At 38.6% G+C, this 14,154-nt stretch overlaps 5 protein-coding genes and 1 pseudogene across 5 annotated transcripts; 2 read left to right on the top strand and 4 right to left on the bottom strand.

Moving 5' to 3' along the window:
* Window positions 1-1,333: 1,333 nt before the first annotated feature.
* On the bottom strand, window positions 1,334-2,336 carry LOC108061380 (omega-amidase NIT2 pseudogene; annotated as a pseudogene).
* Window positions 2,337-3,769: 1,433 nt separating this feature from the next.
* Window positions 3,770-4,300, top strand: LOC108061392 (uncharacterized). The gene has a single exon (XM_017147516.3). It carries the CDS (start codon window positions 3,770-3,772, stop codon window positions 4,298-4,300), a length of 531 nt encoding a protein of 176 aa, XP_017003005.2.
* Window positions 4,301-6,242: 1,942 nt separating this feature from the next.
* Window positions 6,243-6,774, bottom strand: LOC108061386 (uncharacterized). The gene has a single exon (XM_017147509.3). The coding sequence runs from the start codon at window positions 6,744-6,746 to the stop codon at window positions 6,243-6,245; it is 504 nt and encodes a 167-aa protein (XP_017002998.2). The 5' UTR covers window positions 6,747-6,774.
* A 1,808-nt stretch (window positions 6,775-8,582) lies between these two features.
* Window positions 8,583-9,183, bottom strand: LOC138912749 (osteocalcin 2-like). Its single transcript, XM_070214043.1, has one exon. It carries the CDS (start codon window positions 9,138-9,140, stop codon window positions 8,631-8,633), a length of 510 nt encoding a protein of 169 aa, XP_070070144.1. The 5' UTR covers window positions 9,141-9,183; the 3' UTR covers window positions 8,583-8,630.
* A 3,022-nt stretch (window positions 9,184-12,205) lies between these two features.
* LOC108061363 (zinc finger CCHC domain-containing protein 10-like) lies at window positions 12,206-12,655 on the bottom strand. The gene has a single exon (XM_017147480.3). The coding sequence runs from the start codon at window positions 12,653-12,655 to the stop codon at window positions 12,206-12,208; it is 450 nt and encodes a 149-aa protein (XP_017002969.3).
* A 917-nt stretch (window positions 12,656-13,572) lies between these two features.
* Window positions 13,573-14,004, top strand: LOC108061364 (zinc finger CCHC domain-containing protein 10-like). Its single transcript, XM_017147481.3, has one exon. The coding sequence runs from the start codon at window positions 13,573-13,575 to the stop codon at window positions 14,002-14,004; it is 432 nt and encodes a 143-aa protein (XP_017002970.3).
* Window positions 14,005-14,154: the final 150 nt, after the last annotated feature.

Genomic DNA, 14,154 nt, shown 5'->3' on the forward strand with positions numbered 1-14,154 from the left:
TTATACTCTCTCTGAGTATTTTCAGATCCTTAGCCATGCGCAAATAAATCCTGTCCCACTCGGTTAAAAACTTTGTGTATTCAAAAAGAATGCAAGAAAAAAGTTGTTCTTTTTATACCCTTGCAGAGGGTATTATGATTTCAGTCAGAAGTTTGCAACGCAGTGAAGGAGGCGTTTCCGACATTCTTGATCAGCATCACTAGACGAGTCGATCTAGCCATGTCCGTCTGTCCGTCTGTTTCTACGCAAAGCTATCCGGCTAAACTTTTCCAAAAGTATTCTTTCTTTTGCAGTTAGTAATCATATATGTCGGAACGAGCCTATATCATATCTATCCCAGAGGTATAAATGCGAGAAAAAAAATAAAAAAAAATATATCTTGAATGTTTTTTAACATATAACCTCCAACTTTTGGAAATACCATTTTTTATCTAGTTTTGAATTTCGAATTAATTTGTTTCAAAATCAGATGACTATATCATATAGCTGCCATAGAAACGATCGGAAAATTAATGGTAAAATAATAGGAAGTAAATTATTGCTTCATTGGTTTTTATTGTATTCTATTCTACTCTAGGATATGACTCTTTTTAAATATTTCGGAATTTCGATTTTAATTTGATAAAAATTTAACTACTATATTAAATAGCTGTCATAGGAACGATCGGAAAATAAATGAGAAATAATAGGAAATTTAACATTTTTGCGATTTGTAAACTAATAGGAAGGAATAGGTATATAAGCTTCGGCTGGCCGAAGCTAGCTTCCTTTCTTTTTCTTTTTGTTGGAAGACTTGCACCTTGTGAGGAGGAAAGGAGTGAGAAATTTCAGAGTGCGAGAGTGGCAAGCCCGGCAATCTAAACTGATTGCAAAATCGCTTGGCAACTATACTTAGTTGTTAATATGACACAATTTCTAACAGTTTCAATCAAAAGTCTAAGAGATAACGATTATGAAGTGATTGTTTTTTTCAGTTTAAGCGCCCTTCTTATCTACAAGGGCTCGCCTACTATTATGTTTTGTCACCCAGCTTAATATTTTCTTATTTTAAACATAGCAATTGTAGAACGCTTAAATTCAAACTTCTATAAGTTAGAGTTTTCTGACTTTTTGTTTAAACACAATCTAAGTTAATACGTGTTTGTTTCAAATGTAATGTTTTATATCCCCCACAAATGACAAAATTGCTTATGTTAAAAACGCATTTTATTTGAAATGCATTTATTATAACCAATAGACATTTTTAAATCAGCTAATTATTAAGAAACTTATTTTGAGACCCATTCTTTTTGGGTGAAGTGTTATGCAAAACATTGCGTAGAAGTATGTCCTATACAATAATTTGTTCTGAAACATATATTACGTAATCATCTAGGGGGCGAAGGGGGGGTTCACGAAATGATTACTCTAGAGCAATTTTATTTGTATGAAGAATTGATTACATGGGGGGGTCAAAAATCGCCGAAATTGTGATTACGTAATATATGGACACCCCCTTATCTTTTACGAATATATAGTTCATATTAAATATTCTTGATCCGGATACAGATCCAGGCGACGTTGCCTGTAGATTGGGAGTTCCTCGCGCACTTTCGCCACCATGGAAAAATCGATGTCCGTCACAACAGTAGCCTCGCCCTCGCCGGCACACGCCTGAACCCTGGCCCAGGGATCGACCACCATGGAGTGGGCAAAGCTAACGTGTTTCTCGGTATTATCCCTGGCTGGTGAGCTGGTCACCACGAAGAGCTGGTTGTCATTGGCGCGTGACCGCTGCAGGAGTTCCACGTGAATGAGACCCGTGTAAACGGCAAAGTCGGACGGATAGATGATCATCTCGCAGCCCGCATTGCGATATACGCGAGCCATCTCCTCGAAGCGAATGTCGTGACAGACACCAAGTCCGATTTTATGGCCGTCCACCTCAAAAATGCTGAACTCACTGCCCGGCGTAAACCTAGCGGACTCCGAGTAGGTAATACCGCCCTTGACGTTCACGTCGAAGAGGTGCACTTTGCGGTACTTCGCCACCAGGTGACCCTTGGGTGACCACACGGTGCACATACTGTAAACAGCATCGTCCTTGCCCTTCTCTGGCACGGTCCCGCCCACGATGTAAACTTCATGTTTCCTGGCCAGCTCAGAAAGTCGTTGCGAGCAGTATCCATCCTTGACGGTTTCGGGGTCTCTGTGATAGCCTGATTTTTTGGAGAAGTGCTCGGGCAGGCAAATCAATCGCGGCTTTTGATCCTTCATGACAGCTTCGATTTTTCTGGTCACGACCTCCATATTGTCCACTCGGTTATCTAACCGCTTCCATTGAAGCAGAGCCAAACGCATATCTATTTCAGGGATTTTGAATTATTTTAGAGTCACAGAATGCTACATAACTGCTTACATCGGCTTGATTTATTCATATTAAATGGTTTTATATTTTAAAATAATAATAATTAAATGTTAATGGAGTGAGAACTAAACACACCCTATCGCAAAAAGATTCACTTACAAACTAAACCACGCGTAAATTTGGTCAATGGTCTGGAAATCACATTCAAATCATTTGTATACCTTGGAGTAAAGGGGTATATTGTACCCTATAAAGTTAATATATTAATCATTCTTCTTCCTATTATTCAAGTATTAGTCTAATACTTTTCTTTTTAAGTTATGTTCGAAAGTCAATAGTTAAGAATTATGATCACTTCTTTTTCGCAGGGCATGCCCACTCTAACCCCCAAAATCGCGTTAAAGAACCATAAAAAAATCCTGCCACCCACATTCCCACATATTTTGTAAAAGTGTAAATGCAATTTGGTTTGGATTAGTAAGTTATTAGTTAGTAATTAGTAATACACATCTCTCTCACACTCCATTAACTGAGTAACGGGTACTCGATAGTCGGAGCACTCGACTATAGCGTCCCCCTTTTGGTTTTTACACATTTCTGGTTTTTGTTCAGTATGTACCAGCGACCCTTTATCAAGATCAGTAACCGAGCCGATCTAGGCAATTCCGTCTATCAATGTGTTATCTCTTGTTGGAACATACGTATGTTTTTATATATAATTATTGAATATTTTATGTCAATGACAATATGACAATGTCATTGGTTTCCCTGTTTGTTAGGCCTCATTTTTGTGATACACTTAGGGGCTGGCAATATATATCACGTAATCACATTTTCGTTGATCTTTGATCCACAACACCACAATAAACAATTTTTTAAATTGGCTAGCAATGCAACGGGTTGGCACAAATAAGAAGAAAGAATATATAAGAAAACTATTCTTATTCCCAATTTGTATAAAGAATATTATTATATTTATTATAAGAAAACCTTCTTTAACTTTGAACCGAGTTCGCAAAAAAAACCTTCTTTGTTCAAGGCATTGCTATCTCGCAAAGGTGAAATAAGCATATGTTTTTTGCGGTTATTTAAATAAGTTTAACTGCTAAGGCGCTGGAAGAATAGCTCAAATTGTACACAATAGCAAAAAATATATGTTTGCACACTTGCTAAGAATAAACTAGATCTAACAAATCCACAATTTCTCTATTGTCAATTAAGCAAACAGAGATATTTTGAACAGCCATCTGCAGACTTTTCAAAAGAGTCCCCTACTGAGCCACGTGCGGCATATGATGATTTGGAGCAAACACAGAATCGTCAATATGGACCACAGCATTCGCGTTGGTCCCTATAAAAACTGGAATGGAAGTCAGAGAAGGTATAGTTCTTCAGTTCACTCAGCGATAGAAAGATCTTAAGATGCGATCCCAATTCGTCCTGGCCTTTGGTCTTGTGGCTCTCGTGGCGGCTGCCTATGCCGCAGGTACCACAAGTTCAGGTTCCGATTCGAGCTCCTCAACTTCAACTCCTTCGAGTTCGTCGACAACTTCAGATCCTTCGTCTTCCTCGTCAACTTCCACACCCTCGTCTTCCTCGTCCACGTCCACTCCCTCGTCTTCCTCGTCAACTTCCACTCCTTCCAGTTCGAGTTCGACTTCAACTCCTTCGAGTTCGACTTCAACACCTTCGAGCTCGACTTCAACTCCTTCGAGTTCGACTTCAACGCCCTCGACCTCTTCGACCACACCGACTACGTCCACCTCGCCCACCACCTCTTCGACCTCCACTCCCACCGACTCCACCTCGTCGTCCTCGGACTCCAGCAAGAAGTCGGCGGCCGCCAAGCGGCGGGCCAGGCGTCAGCGGGAGAAGCGCCGTGAGAGGCGCGAGAAGCGCGAGAAGCGTCGCGAAAGGAGGCAACGCCAGCGCCTGCGCAACCGTCGCGGTTGAAAAGGAAATTTGCCCTGCGGAAATGTATTCGAAAGTCAAAAGTTTAAATTTAATGATCACAAATGAAAATAAAATGTTTATATAAAAGCAAAAAAGTTGTACCAATATTCGAACGGGTTAATACATCTTTTTTAAAGGTGTCTCAGACATTCCTTAAGAAATCTTTATAACTGTGCAGAGGGTGTTGTGATTTCAGTCACAGATTAGCAACGCAATATTATTGATCTTTAGACAAATCGATCGACAAAAATTATATTTTAGACACCACCGAACTCGGACAGTTTTCACTTAATTTTAAAGTCACTAGATCAGATCTTTAATTTGCCATACAGAGCAAATAAAAGAAGCCCGTTAGGGCCAAAATTAATGGAAAATAGGATTTTTGGTGGATTTTTGGGTCGGTAGAATCCATATTTAATTTTTATCCCAGGTAAACTAAAATAATTGCTATTGGCAGGCGGGTCAAGTTTTTTTGTGCGTAAAATTCAGTGGGGACAAAAAATATATTTAGGGGAGTGTAGGGTAAGGTGACGAACGATTCGTTTTTTGAATGTAACTTTTGTAAAAATCAATATTTTTTAAAAGTGTAAACGCAGAAAGTTGCTTACATCTTCTGAGCATATCCCTGTAAAATTCGAAATTCGAAATTCTAATGCAGCTAAATCCCACAGCGTTTGGCGTGAACCCTACTTTTTTTGCACTTTCAAAAGTTGTAGGGTAAGGTGACGAACGATTTGTTCTTTAATGTAACTTCTCCAAAAATCAATATTTTTTAAAAGTGTAAAAGCAGAAAGTTGCTTACATTTACTGAGCATATTTCTAAAAAAATTGGGATTTGAAATTTCAACGTAGCCAAATCCCACAGCGTTTGGTGTAAACCATCCTTTTTACAAACAAAAAAATACATTTTTTTAAATATTATTTACGGAAAGGTTATTTTCGATACGGAAAAGAAAAAAGTAATAAGATAATACCGAAACTTACAAAAAAAAAATGGTCAAAGTGTAAATTTTTTTTTAAATTCAATAAACTGACGTCACTATTAAAAACAACAATAAAACTGCAGCAGTAAATGTTATCTGGTATTATTATATTTTTTTTACAAATAATCAACGATAACAGTTAAAATTCTTGAATAAAAAAAGTTCGTCACAATACCCTACAAAAAGTTCGTCACGATACCCTACAAGGTAGACTTGGAGCAAAAACGGTGTCACTCTCAAACGGCGCAAAAGAAAAAAACGCGATGTACCAAAAACTGTTGATAAAGATCTCATGTATACGTGCATATATTTGCCTGATTTTATTTTCCACTCATCTTTGCTCTGGCACTGCTGAAACACATGTAAATTGAATGGGTTTGCTAGTTTGCGCACCACATTTTTAGCGAAAATTACCTCACGAACAAATTACGGGACTTCTTATTAATATTACTGTAAATACATTGTCGACACGATAAGGGGAGACGACTACATTTATTTGAAATTTTTGGCGTGACGTCATATATGAGATTCGACGAGTTCGTCACATTACCCTACTCGTCAAATTACCCTACACTCCCCTACAAAAGGCTGTCATGAGTCATGACTTTATATTTTAGTTAAATTGTTAATTAATTGCTGTTAGTTAATTGCTGCGGCCCTAAGAGTCAAAACAGCAAGTACTTTACCTGGATTTTCGAATGACGACGTTCCTATTTGAAATGCAAGCATTCTTTCCGGTTTTAAGGAGATCTCAGTATAAGATTATTTCCAATCTGTTAATTAAAAAAACTCTCAATCTTAATTTGTGAATATTAGTGCACTTGATTCAAGCGTTCAATCCAAGACCACAATTTTCGTAACAATGATTTGCATTTTTTAAGCATTTTATTTCACAATTGTAGCCATTTTATGTGCCTTAGTTTTCAATAGAGTGTATTAAGGGCCTTCCAATCCTTAAATCAGCCCCTGCGTTGACGAGAGTTGCGCTGGTTCTGTCGCCTGCGACGACGATTTGCTTGGACCCTATTCTGGCGACGCTGCCGACTTGCCCGACGCTGCATACGTCGCATCCGCCTCCTAAGCGTGCTCATCTCTCCCTCCATCCTGGTCACCTCCTGCTCCAGTTCGGCGTTGGTGGGTGAGCTACTGTCACTAGAAGTGGGGGACGTACTGGGCGAAGTGGACGGTGTGGAAGGACTTGGCGAAGCTGGAGTCGTTGGTGACGTCGACGGCGAGGTGCTTGGAGTGCTGGGAGAAGTCGGAGTGGTTGGAGAGGTGCTTGGAGTGGTTGGAGAAGTGGGCGAAGTTGGTGTGGTTGGAGAGGTTGGCGAGGTCGGAGAAGTTGGCGAGGTCGGAGAAGTCGATGGATCGGTTGGTGTGGCGGCACCCGGAGTCGATCCTACAGCGTAGGCAGTCGCAGCAAGGGCCAAAAGACCGAAGGCCAGGACGAATTGGGAACGCATCTTCAGCTCTGTCTGTCACTTAGTGGAGTACTGTGTATGTTCTGGTTTTAAATCGAGTTTTTATAGGGAAGATTCCAATTGATCTGGTCTAATTGCTGAATCTGTGTTTGCTCTTCCTCGCCACATGTCAAATATGGCCTGTTGAGAATTCTTTATTTGCTTGCCAAGACAAACAGATTTATGTGGGGTGAAAAGATGAGGCGATCTTCTTTAAAACAGCTAAAGGCTAAATAGAATTGTATTTCTAATGAAACAATAGCGAATTTTTGGATTGGCTGCTACTTATAATGTGTTGTTAGCAAGTGTGTAAACACAGGCACCTTGGATAACAAATAGATGAATAGCTATTGTTTATCCGCTTGAGCTACAAAAATATCTCTTGGCAGTAAACTATATTTATATAACCGCAAGCACTGAAGCTTTTTGATCACTAAAAAAGCTTTATTCAAAGAATCACAATCATAAATTCATGCTTAAATGTAGGCTTCACATTTTTTTTGTGGGTCAGTGAGAAGCGGGTATTTCAAGTAGGCAATCCCCAGTCGAATTTGTTCGACGAATATTCTTGCGAGCACAGCTAAGATGGAATCATTTCAAACGATAAACTTATTTCTATGAAATTCGATTAAGAACACTAAGACCAATGTTGTAAAAAGGCCAGCCAAATATCATAATTTAATAAGAACAACTTATTGGTTTACTTTAAGTTAAATCAAATAAAAACACCTCTTAACGAGGTAAAAAACTAGTGACGACCGCACCTTCAACATACAAAAGTTCTGATATCAGCATTTGTGACGAAAAATTATTACACTCGTCATTAAATAGACTTTCTAATCTTTTCTCATTCGGCCCGCCCTAGCAAACTATTCCAGCCTTTTTCCCCTTATTGCAGCGTGACGAATGAGAAAAGATTAGAAAGTCTATTTAATGACGAGTGTAATAATTTTTCGTCACAAATGCTGATATCAGAAGAAAATCTTATTTTGGCTATAACTTTTGAACGGAGTGTCGGATTTTGACAAATGACCCCTCATTCGACGGGTATTTTCAAAAGGAATACAACTAAAACATTGCGAGGGGGCATTTATCCCCACCGGCCCCAACAGCTCCAAATGTCGAAATTTTCACTTTTTCACTTTCACCGCTCTCTCTCCCAAGCCAATTGATTTTCTTAAAGTCTTGGTATGCAATCCTGTTAGTTTTCGCAATACCTTTCGATAGGTGTATTATTCATTATGATCGGACCATCACAGTAGATTTTCATTTCTTCGTGTATATATAGTAGTCGCCTTCGCACACTCTCCTGGTGCGCTTCGTCACTACATGGACTGCCGTCCATAGTGATATCTTCAATTTATTATTCACTTGTTTTAAGTCAACTTGTCCGTTCTATTTTGAAATCAAAAAGGGAAGTGCAACGGCCAACACATAAACACGTTCGCCTAGCAAACTCCACTGAGGGTTCAGTGACCACCCTTTTAAATTCTTTTAGTTCACATAAAAGCTAAGCTAAACTAAAGAAAATATATATTTAAAAGGCAATCTTTATATTGCCAAATAAGAGCAAAAAGTCGTCCAAAACCAAAAACTTCATATGAAAAAAACGTCAAGAAATTATAAATTATATGATTATTATAATTATAAATTATAATTATAATTCATATGAAGTTTATTGTTTCGGACGACTTAATTATTACTATTCGGTTTCTTCACTTCCCTCTAAAAAGTTGTAAGATAATAATGTTAAAGAAATTGAAGTTGCTAAAACCCATAATATCAAACTTGTGGTAGCCCCATACTCAAATTTTTGTTTCTTATAACCATTTTATTTATTTTGCTTGACAATTTCTTCGTGGATTTGTAGAGTTTTCTTCCGATTACTTAACCCCGACGGTGGCGCCTCCTTCCAGAACGCCTCTCCTGGCGCCTTTCTTGCTGCCTCTCTCGACGAATCTCCTGCCGCCTCTCCTGGCGTCTCTCCCGACGCCTCTCCTGGCGCCTCTCCCTGCGAAGCTTGCGAATCCTTTCCTTCAGCCTGTCCACCTCCTCGCTGTCGTCGGAGGTCGAGGAAGACGAGTCGTCACTGGTTGGACTAGACGAAGTGGGCGTGGTTGAGGTAGTTGGTGAAGTCGAAGAAGTGGTGGAAGGACTGGTGGAGGTGGTCGAAGGTGTTGAGGACGTCGAGGACGTCGAGGGAGTTGAAGACGTCGAGGGAGTTGAAGACGTCGAGGGAGTTGAGGACGACGAGGGAGTTGAAGACGACGAGGGAGTTGAGGACGACGAGGGAGTTGAAGACGACGAGGGAGTCGACGATGCGGTTGGGGTGGCTGTGCCATAAGCAGCCGCCACGAGGGCCACAAGACCGAGGACGAGGACTAGTTGGAATCGCATCTTTAGCTCTGTCTATCGCTTAGTGTACTAAAGAACTGTACAGACTCCAGCTTGAAGTTTAGTATTTATAGGAAAACTCCTATGTGATGTGTTCCAATATTTGAATCTGTGCCTGTTCTTCATCATTTTAAGTGGCACGTGGCCCAGGTTGTTTATTTGCTTAAGAAGTCTGGAAATGACTATGGAAAGTTACTTTCTATATATTTGTCTAATTTAGCATTGTTGAATTTTTGGATTTGTTTGCGCTAGTGTATTGTTAGCAAGTGTGCAAACAATGGTCAAAAACCAGAAGATTTGTTGAGGGATCAACAACCATAGATAGACTAGACAAAAATATATCCTTTTTTTAAGGGGTAGGCATGAGCATTAAACTATATATTTGTATTTAAGTATATACTTAGTTTCCGATCATAACATGTACATTAGGGCGGTCCAAAAAAGGAAATTCTATTCTCACCCCTTAACATGGTATATTAAAGTAAGCAAAAAATGTATGTTATGCTTTGTATTAAAGGCCTGCATGAATGTATTAATTTCAAAACTTACAGTACTGTACAGCTGTATACGGTACTCACATTTAGTGTACTCATACAATATTGTACAGAGTACCCACAATACCGATTTTAACTGAGTACACTATTTTAGAGTTGCAACACTTTTTTAGTACTATGTGTATGCTTCTCAATTTGAAAAATACTATGAGTGTCGTCTCAATTACTATTGTATAGTACTGTACTCTGAGTAGAAAAAAAAGTGTGAGAGTTGTCGGTAGCTAAATCGGAGAATGGATTTGCCTAATAATACGAATACCGAGTGCGATATTATTTCTTTGCTTGTTTTCTATTGCAAAAAATCGAATTTCCGCAAAGCGTTACAAAATTGCTTCGACTGAAGACATGGTCAACAAAATAATTAAACTCCAATATAGACAGCATTAATGAAAATGTCTTAAATAGCGATTAATGTATTAATAAATCCCTCAATATTTTATGACTAACGACACTTCGTCTCTTTCATTAGGTTTTAAGTTATTCTGCTAGTGGATAGATTACAATATTACAAAGAAATAAGCAAGCTTTAAAATTTTATAAATTCAGTAGGCCTTGTAATTTTGGGAAAACTTCATTCACTGTACAATAAGTTATTGTACACCAAAAACACTGTATTCACAATAAACTGTACTGTGTCTGGAAAAGTGAGTACAGTATTTGGCAATACAGTCACAAGTACTGCATTCACTCATATTTAAAGTAATGAATACAGAAAAACTTATACAAGTTTTAAGAATGAGTGATTCATTTGTCAGTTTAAATGCATTCATGCAGACCTCTACTTTGTATGCTTTAAAATTACTCATACGACATGTATAACAGTTCAAATTTAGACGAAAAAATCGTTCTCCCATTTCTTGTCTTGTCAAATTATGAATTTCGTTGGAATAATTGGTAAAAAAAAGAGAGAGCAAAACATCAACTGAATTGTTTAAATCTATGCCACATTGATTAGAATAGCATTATGCGCACCGTATAAACGGGTGAGAGTAGGACCTTAAAAATTTAAAAATAGATCGCCCTAATGTACATTGTAGAAAAATTATAAACATTTAATGTTTTAACTAAGGTTATCTTCAAAATTCGGTAGTCAATGTTATTAATTCTATAGATTTTTATTTAAGGTTCCATCATAACTTAACTCACACTACATCATAACTACACCATGTAGTTAATACTGTTTATACACAGAGAAAAACAAACTAAGAACATTGCACTCAAATCAAGAACATTCGTTCTTAAAAACCGGGTAAGCACAAATGTTCTCATTTCGAGTTGAATGTTCTCAACATCAGAACGAAATGGTGTTAGCTAATAATCCGACATTGAGTTCATTTCATTATTTTTTCAAGTTGATTTCGTCCTTAATTCAAGAACATTTTTAAATCAAATGGATACAAAAACAAGTTCATTTGTTATATTTTCAGAACATTTGGCTCTCAATTCTATAGCATTTTGAATTTAATTTTAGCTAAAGATAAGAGTCATTTAGGATCAAAAGTAATTTATATGTAATATTAAGGTAGTTGTCCAATTACCTTTTCCAAAAGTAAAATCATCCTACACCTTATAAAGGTGCGGAAGTTTATTAAAGACCTAAGCCAGAAAAAAGTCTTTAAGTCTCAATATCTGACTTGGCCTTGGTTCATGAAGGGCTAGACCCAGTTGGGAATTATAAATAAGACGAAAAGGGCAAATCTAATGGAAAGGTCGTATTGGAGCAAAGGAAAATGGCCTAATGCGTGCTAGGTGTCAAACGAAAACATCCTAACGCTTTCTAGGAAATCCATAAAAATTAGAGAATAGAGTTTCGAATCACTTTAAGTTGAAATGCAACTTAATTTTTGTTCATTCTTTAGTCCTTTTTGTTCTCAAACTGAGAACATTTTGAGGGATTGTGGTTTTTGAGAACAAAATCGATTTGATTTAAGAACCCTGTGCTAAAATAATAACAGTTCGTTCTTATTTCAAGAACATTCTAAGCTCAACTAGATTTTAAGAACCAATTTAACTTAATTCAAGCACATTTAGAACATTTTGAACTTAAAAAAGGCATTTATATTTTTAAGAACATTTTCAACTCAGATGAGAACGTCAGAATTCTCTCTGTGTACCCGTTACTCGTTGAGTATTCGTGCAAAAGTGTGTAACAGGTAGAAGGACGCGTTTCCAACCCTTTAAACTATATATATTCTTGATCAGGATCACTATCGGAGCCGATGTAGCCATGGCCCCTTTGCCTGTCTTTCCGACCGGATGAAAGCTGAGATCTCGGAAACTATTAAATATTCTCGGAAAAATTCATATCCATTATGTGGTCGAAAACGTCTCCTTTACTGCGTTGCAAACTTCTGACTGAAACTATAATACCCTCTGCAAGGATATCCAAATGAATAAATTAATTTTGATCTTTTTTGGGTACCCCATATTCAAACAATTTGCATTTCATATTGCCATTTTATTTAATTTGTTTGTCAATTTAAATGTGGAATTCCGAGGATCCTTTTGGATCACTTAACCACGACGATTGCGCCTCTTTCCAGAACGCCTCTGCTGGCGCCTCTCGTGGCGTTTTTCTTGCTGCCTCTCTTGACGCTTTGCCCGTCGTAGCTGTCGTGCTTCCTGGCGCCTCTGCCTCCGAAGCCTGCGAATCTTTTTCTCAAGCCTCTTCACTTCCTTGCTGTTGTCGGAGGTGGAGGACGTCGAGGTAGAGGAGTCGTCACTGGGAGTGGAGGAGCTACTGGTTGTATCGGTTGAGGAGGACGAAGGGGTTGATGTAGCCGGAGTTGTCGTGGAGTTCGAAGTAGAGGAAGGTGTGGTCGTGGTCGAATTGGAGGTTGTGGAGTTTGTTGTTGTGGAATTTGAGGTGGATGAATCGGTAGGTGTGGTTGTGGCAGCAGCGGCATAAGCAGCCACCGCAAGAGCCACAATACCACAGAAGACCAGGAAGAATTGGATTCGCATCTTAAGCTCTGTCTATCTCTCACTGTACTGAAGTACTGTGCAGACTCTGGACTGAATTCGAGTATTTATAGGGGAAAACTTAAGTGCACCACGACAATATCTGAATCTCTGCCTGTTCTAAATTTAAGTGTAAAGAATATGCGGCACGTGGCCTAGTACGCCAGTTCTTAAACAAGTCTAAAAATGGTTGTGGAAAGTTTCTAAAAGTTAATTAACACAATGGACCATTTTTTGTTTTTTTTTTTTGTGTTAGTCTAGCGTGCATACATATGTACAAAAAGCAATTGCGTTTCCTCAAGCTTAAAGTGACAGCTTAATTATAGATTACAATTCGTTACAAAATACATGGTATGACTTCGAATGTCTTACATATAATTTCATTGGGAGATCGATATGGCGAAAAGTTTTAGAGCCTCAACAGCATAAATATATTTCCTACTTATTAAGCCACTTCTTATCTTCAAAAAAAAATGTCATTCCTTGTAAGTTGATTTGTGTTTTGACCAAATTACAAATATCTTTATAAATGTGTATTGGTATTTTAGGCGAAAACGTCATGTCATTATGAACTCTTAAAACAATCCTTCTGTTTTGCTTGGTTAAGAGTTACTTAATAGCAAATAATAAAACACATTGTTTGCACATTTGGTAAATTAGACTAGCGCAAACAAATCTAAATATACTCCAATGCTAAAATATCTAAATATATGTAGAAAGTAACTTTCCATAGCCATTTCCAGACTTCTTAAACAAATACCCTACTGCGCCACGTGCGACATATTATTTACACCAAGATTTAGAACAGGCACAGATTCAGGTGTTGGACCAAAACACCTAGCATTTTCCCTATAAATACTCAAATTCAGGCCGGAGTCTGCACAGTACTTCAGTACAGTGAGAGATAGACAGAGCTCAAGATGCGAATCCAATTCTTCCTGGTCTTCTTTGGTATTGTGGCTCTTGCGGTGGCTGCTTATGCCGCTGCTGCCACAACCACACCTTCCGATTCATCCACCTCAAATTCCACAACAACAAACTCCACAACCTCCAATTCGACCACAACCACACCTGCCTCCACTTCGAACTCCACGACCACTCCGGCTACATCAACTCCTTCGTCCAGTTCAACCGATACAAGCAGTAGCTCCTCCACTCCCAGTGACAGTGACGACTCCTCTTCCTCGTCCTCCGACACCACCGAGGAAGAGAAAAAACTGAAGAAAAGGATTCACAAGCTCCAGAGGCTGAGGCGTCAAGCCGCACGACGGGCTCGACGGGCAAGGCGTCAGGAGATTAAGGAAAGGCGCCAGGAGAAGCGTGCTGGAAAGAGGCGCCAACGTCGGGGTTAAGTAATCGAAAAAGGACTTTCGGAAATTTGTCGATAACATTTTTAAGAAAATGCAATAGAATGGTTTTATGAAAGGAAACTGTATTGTCCTCTCTGGTTTTAGAACAGAAAAATAAATTTTACACTGAAAAAAGTCAAGTCTTTATTATCT

This window comes from Drosophila takahashii, chromosome 2R (genome assembly GCF_030179915.1).
Source record: "Drosophila takahashii strain IR98-3 E-12201 chromosome 2R, DtakHiC1v2, whole genome shotgun sequence".
Lineage (NCBI taxonomy): Eukaryota > Metazoa > Arthropoda > Insecta > Diptera > Drosophilidae > Drosophila > Drosophila takahashii.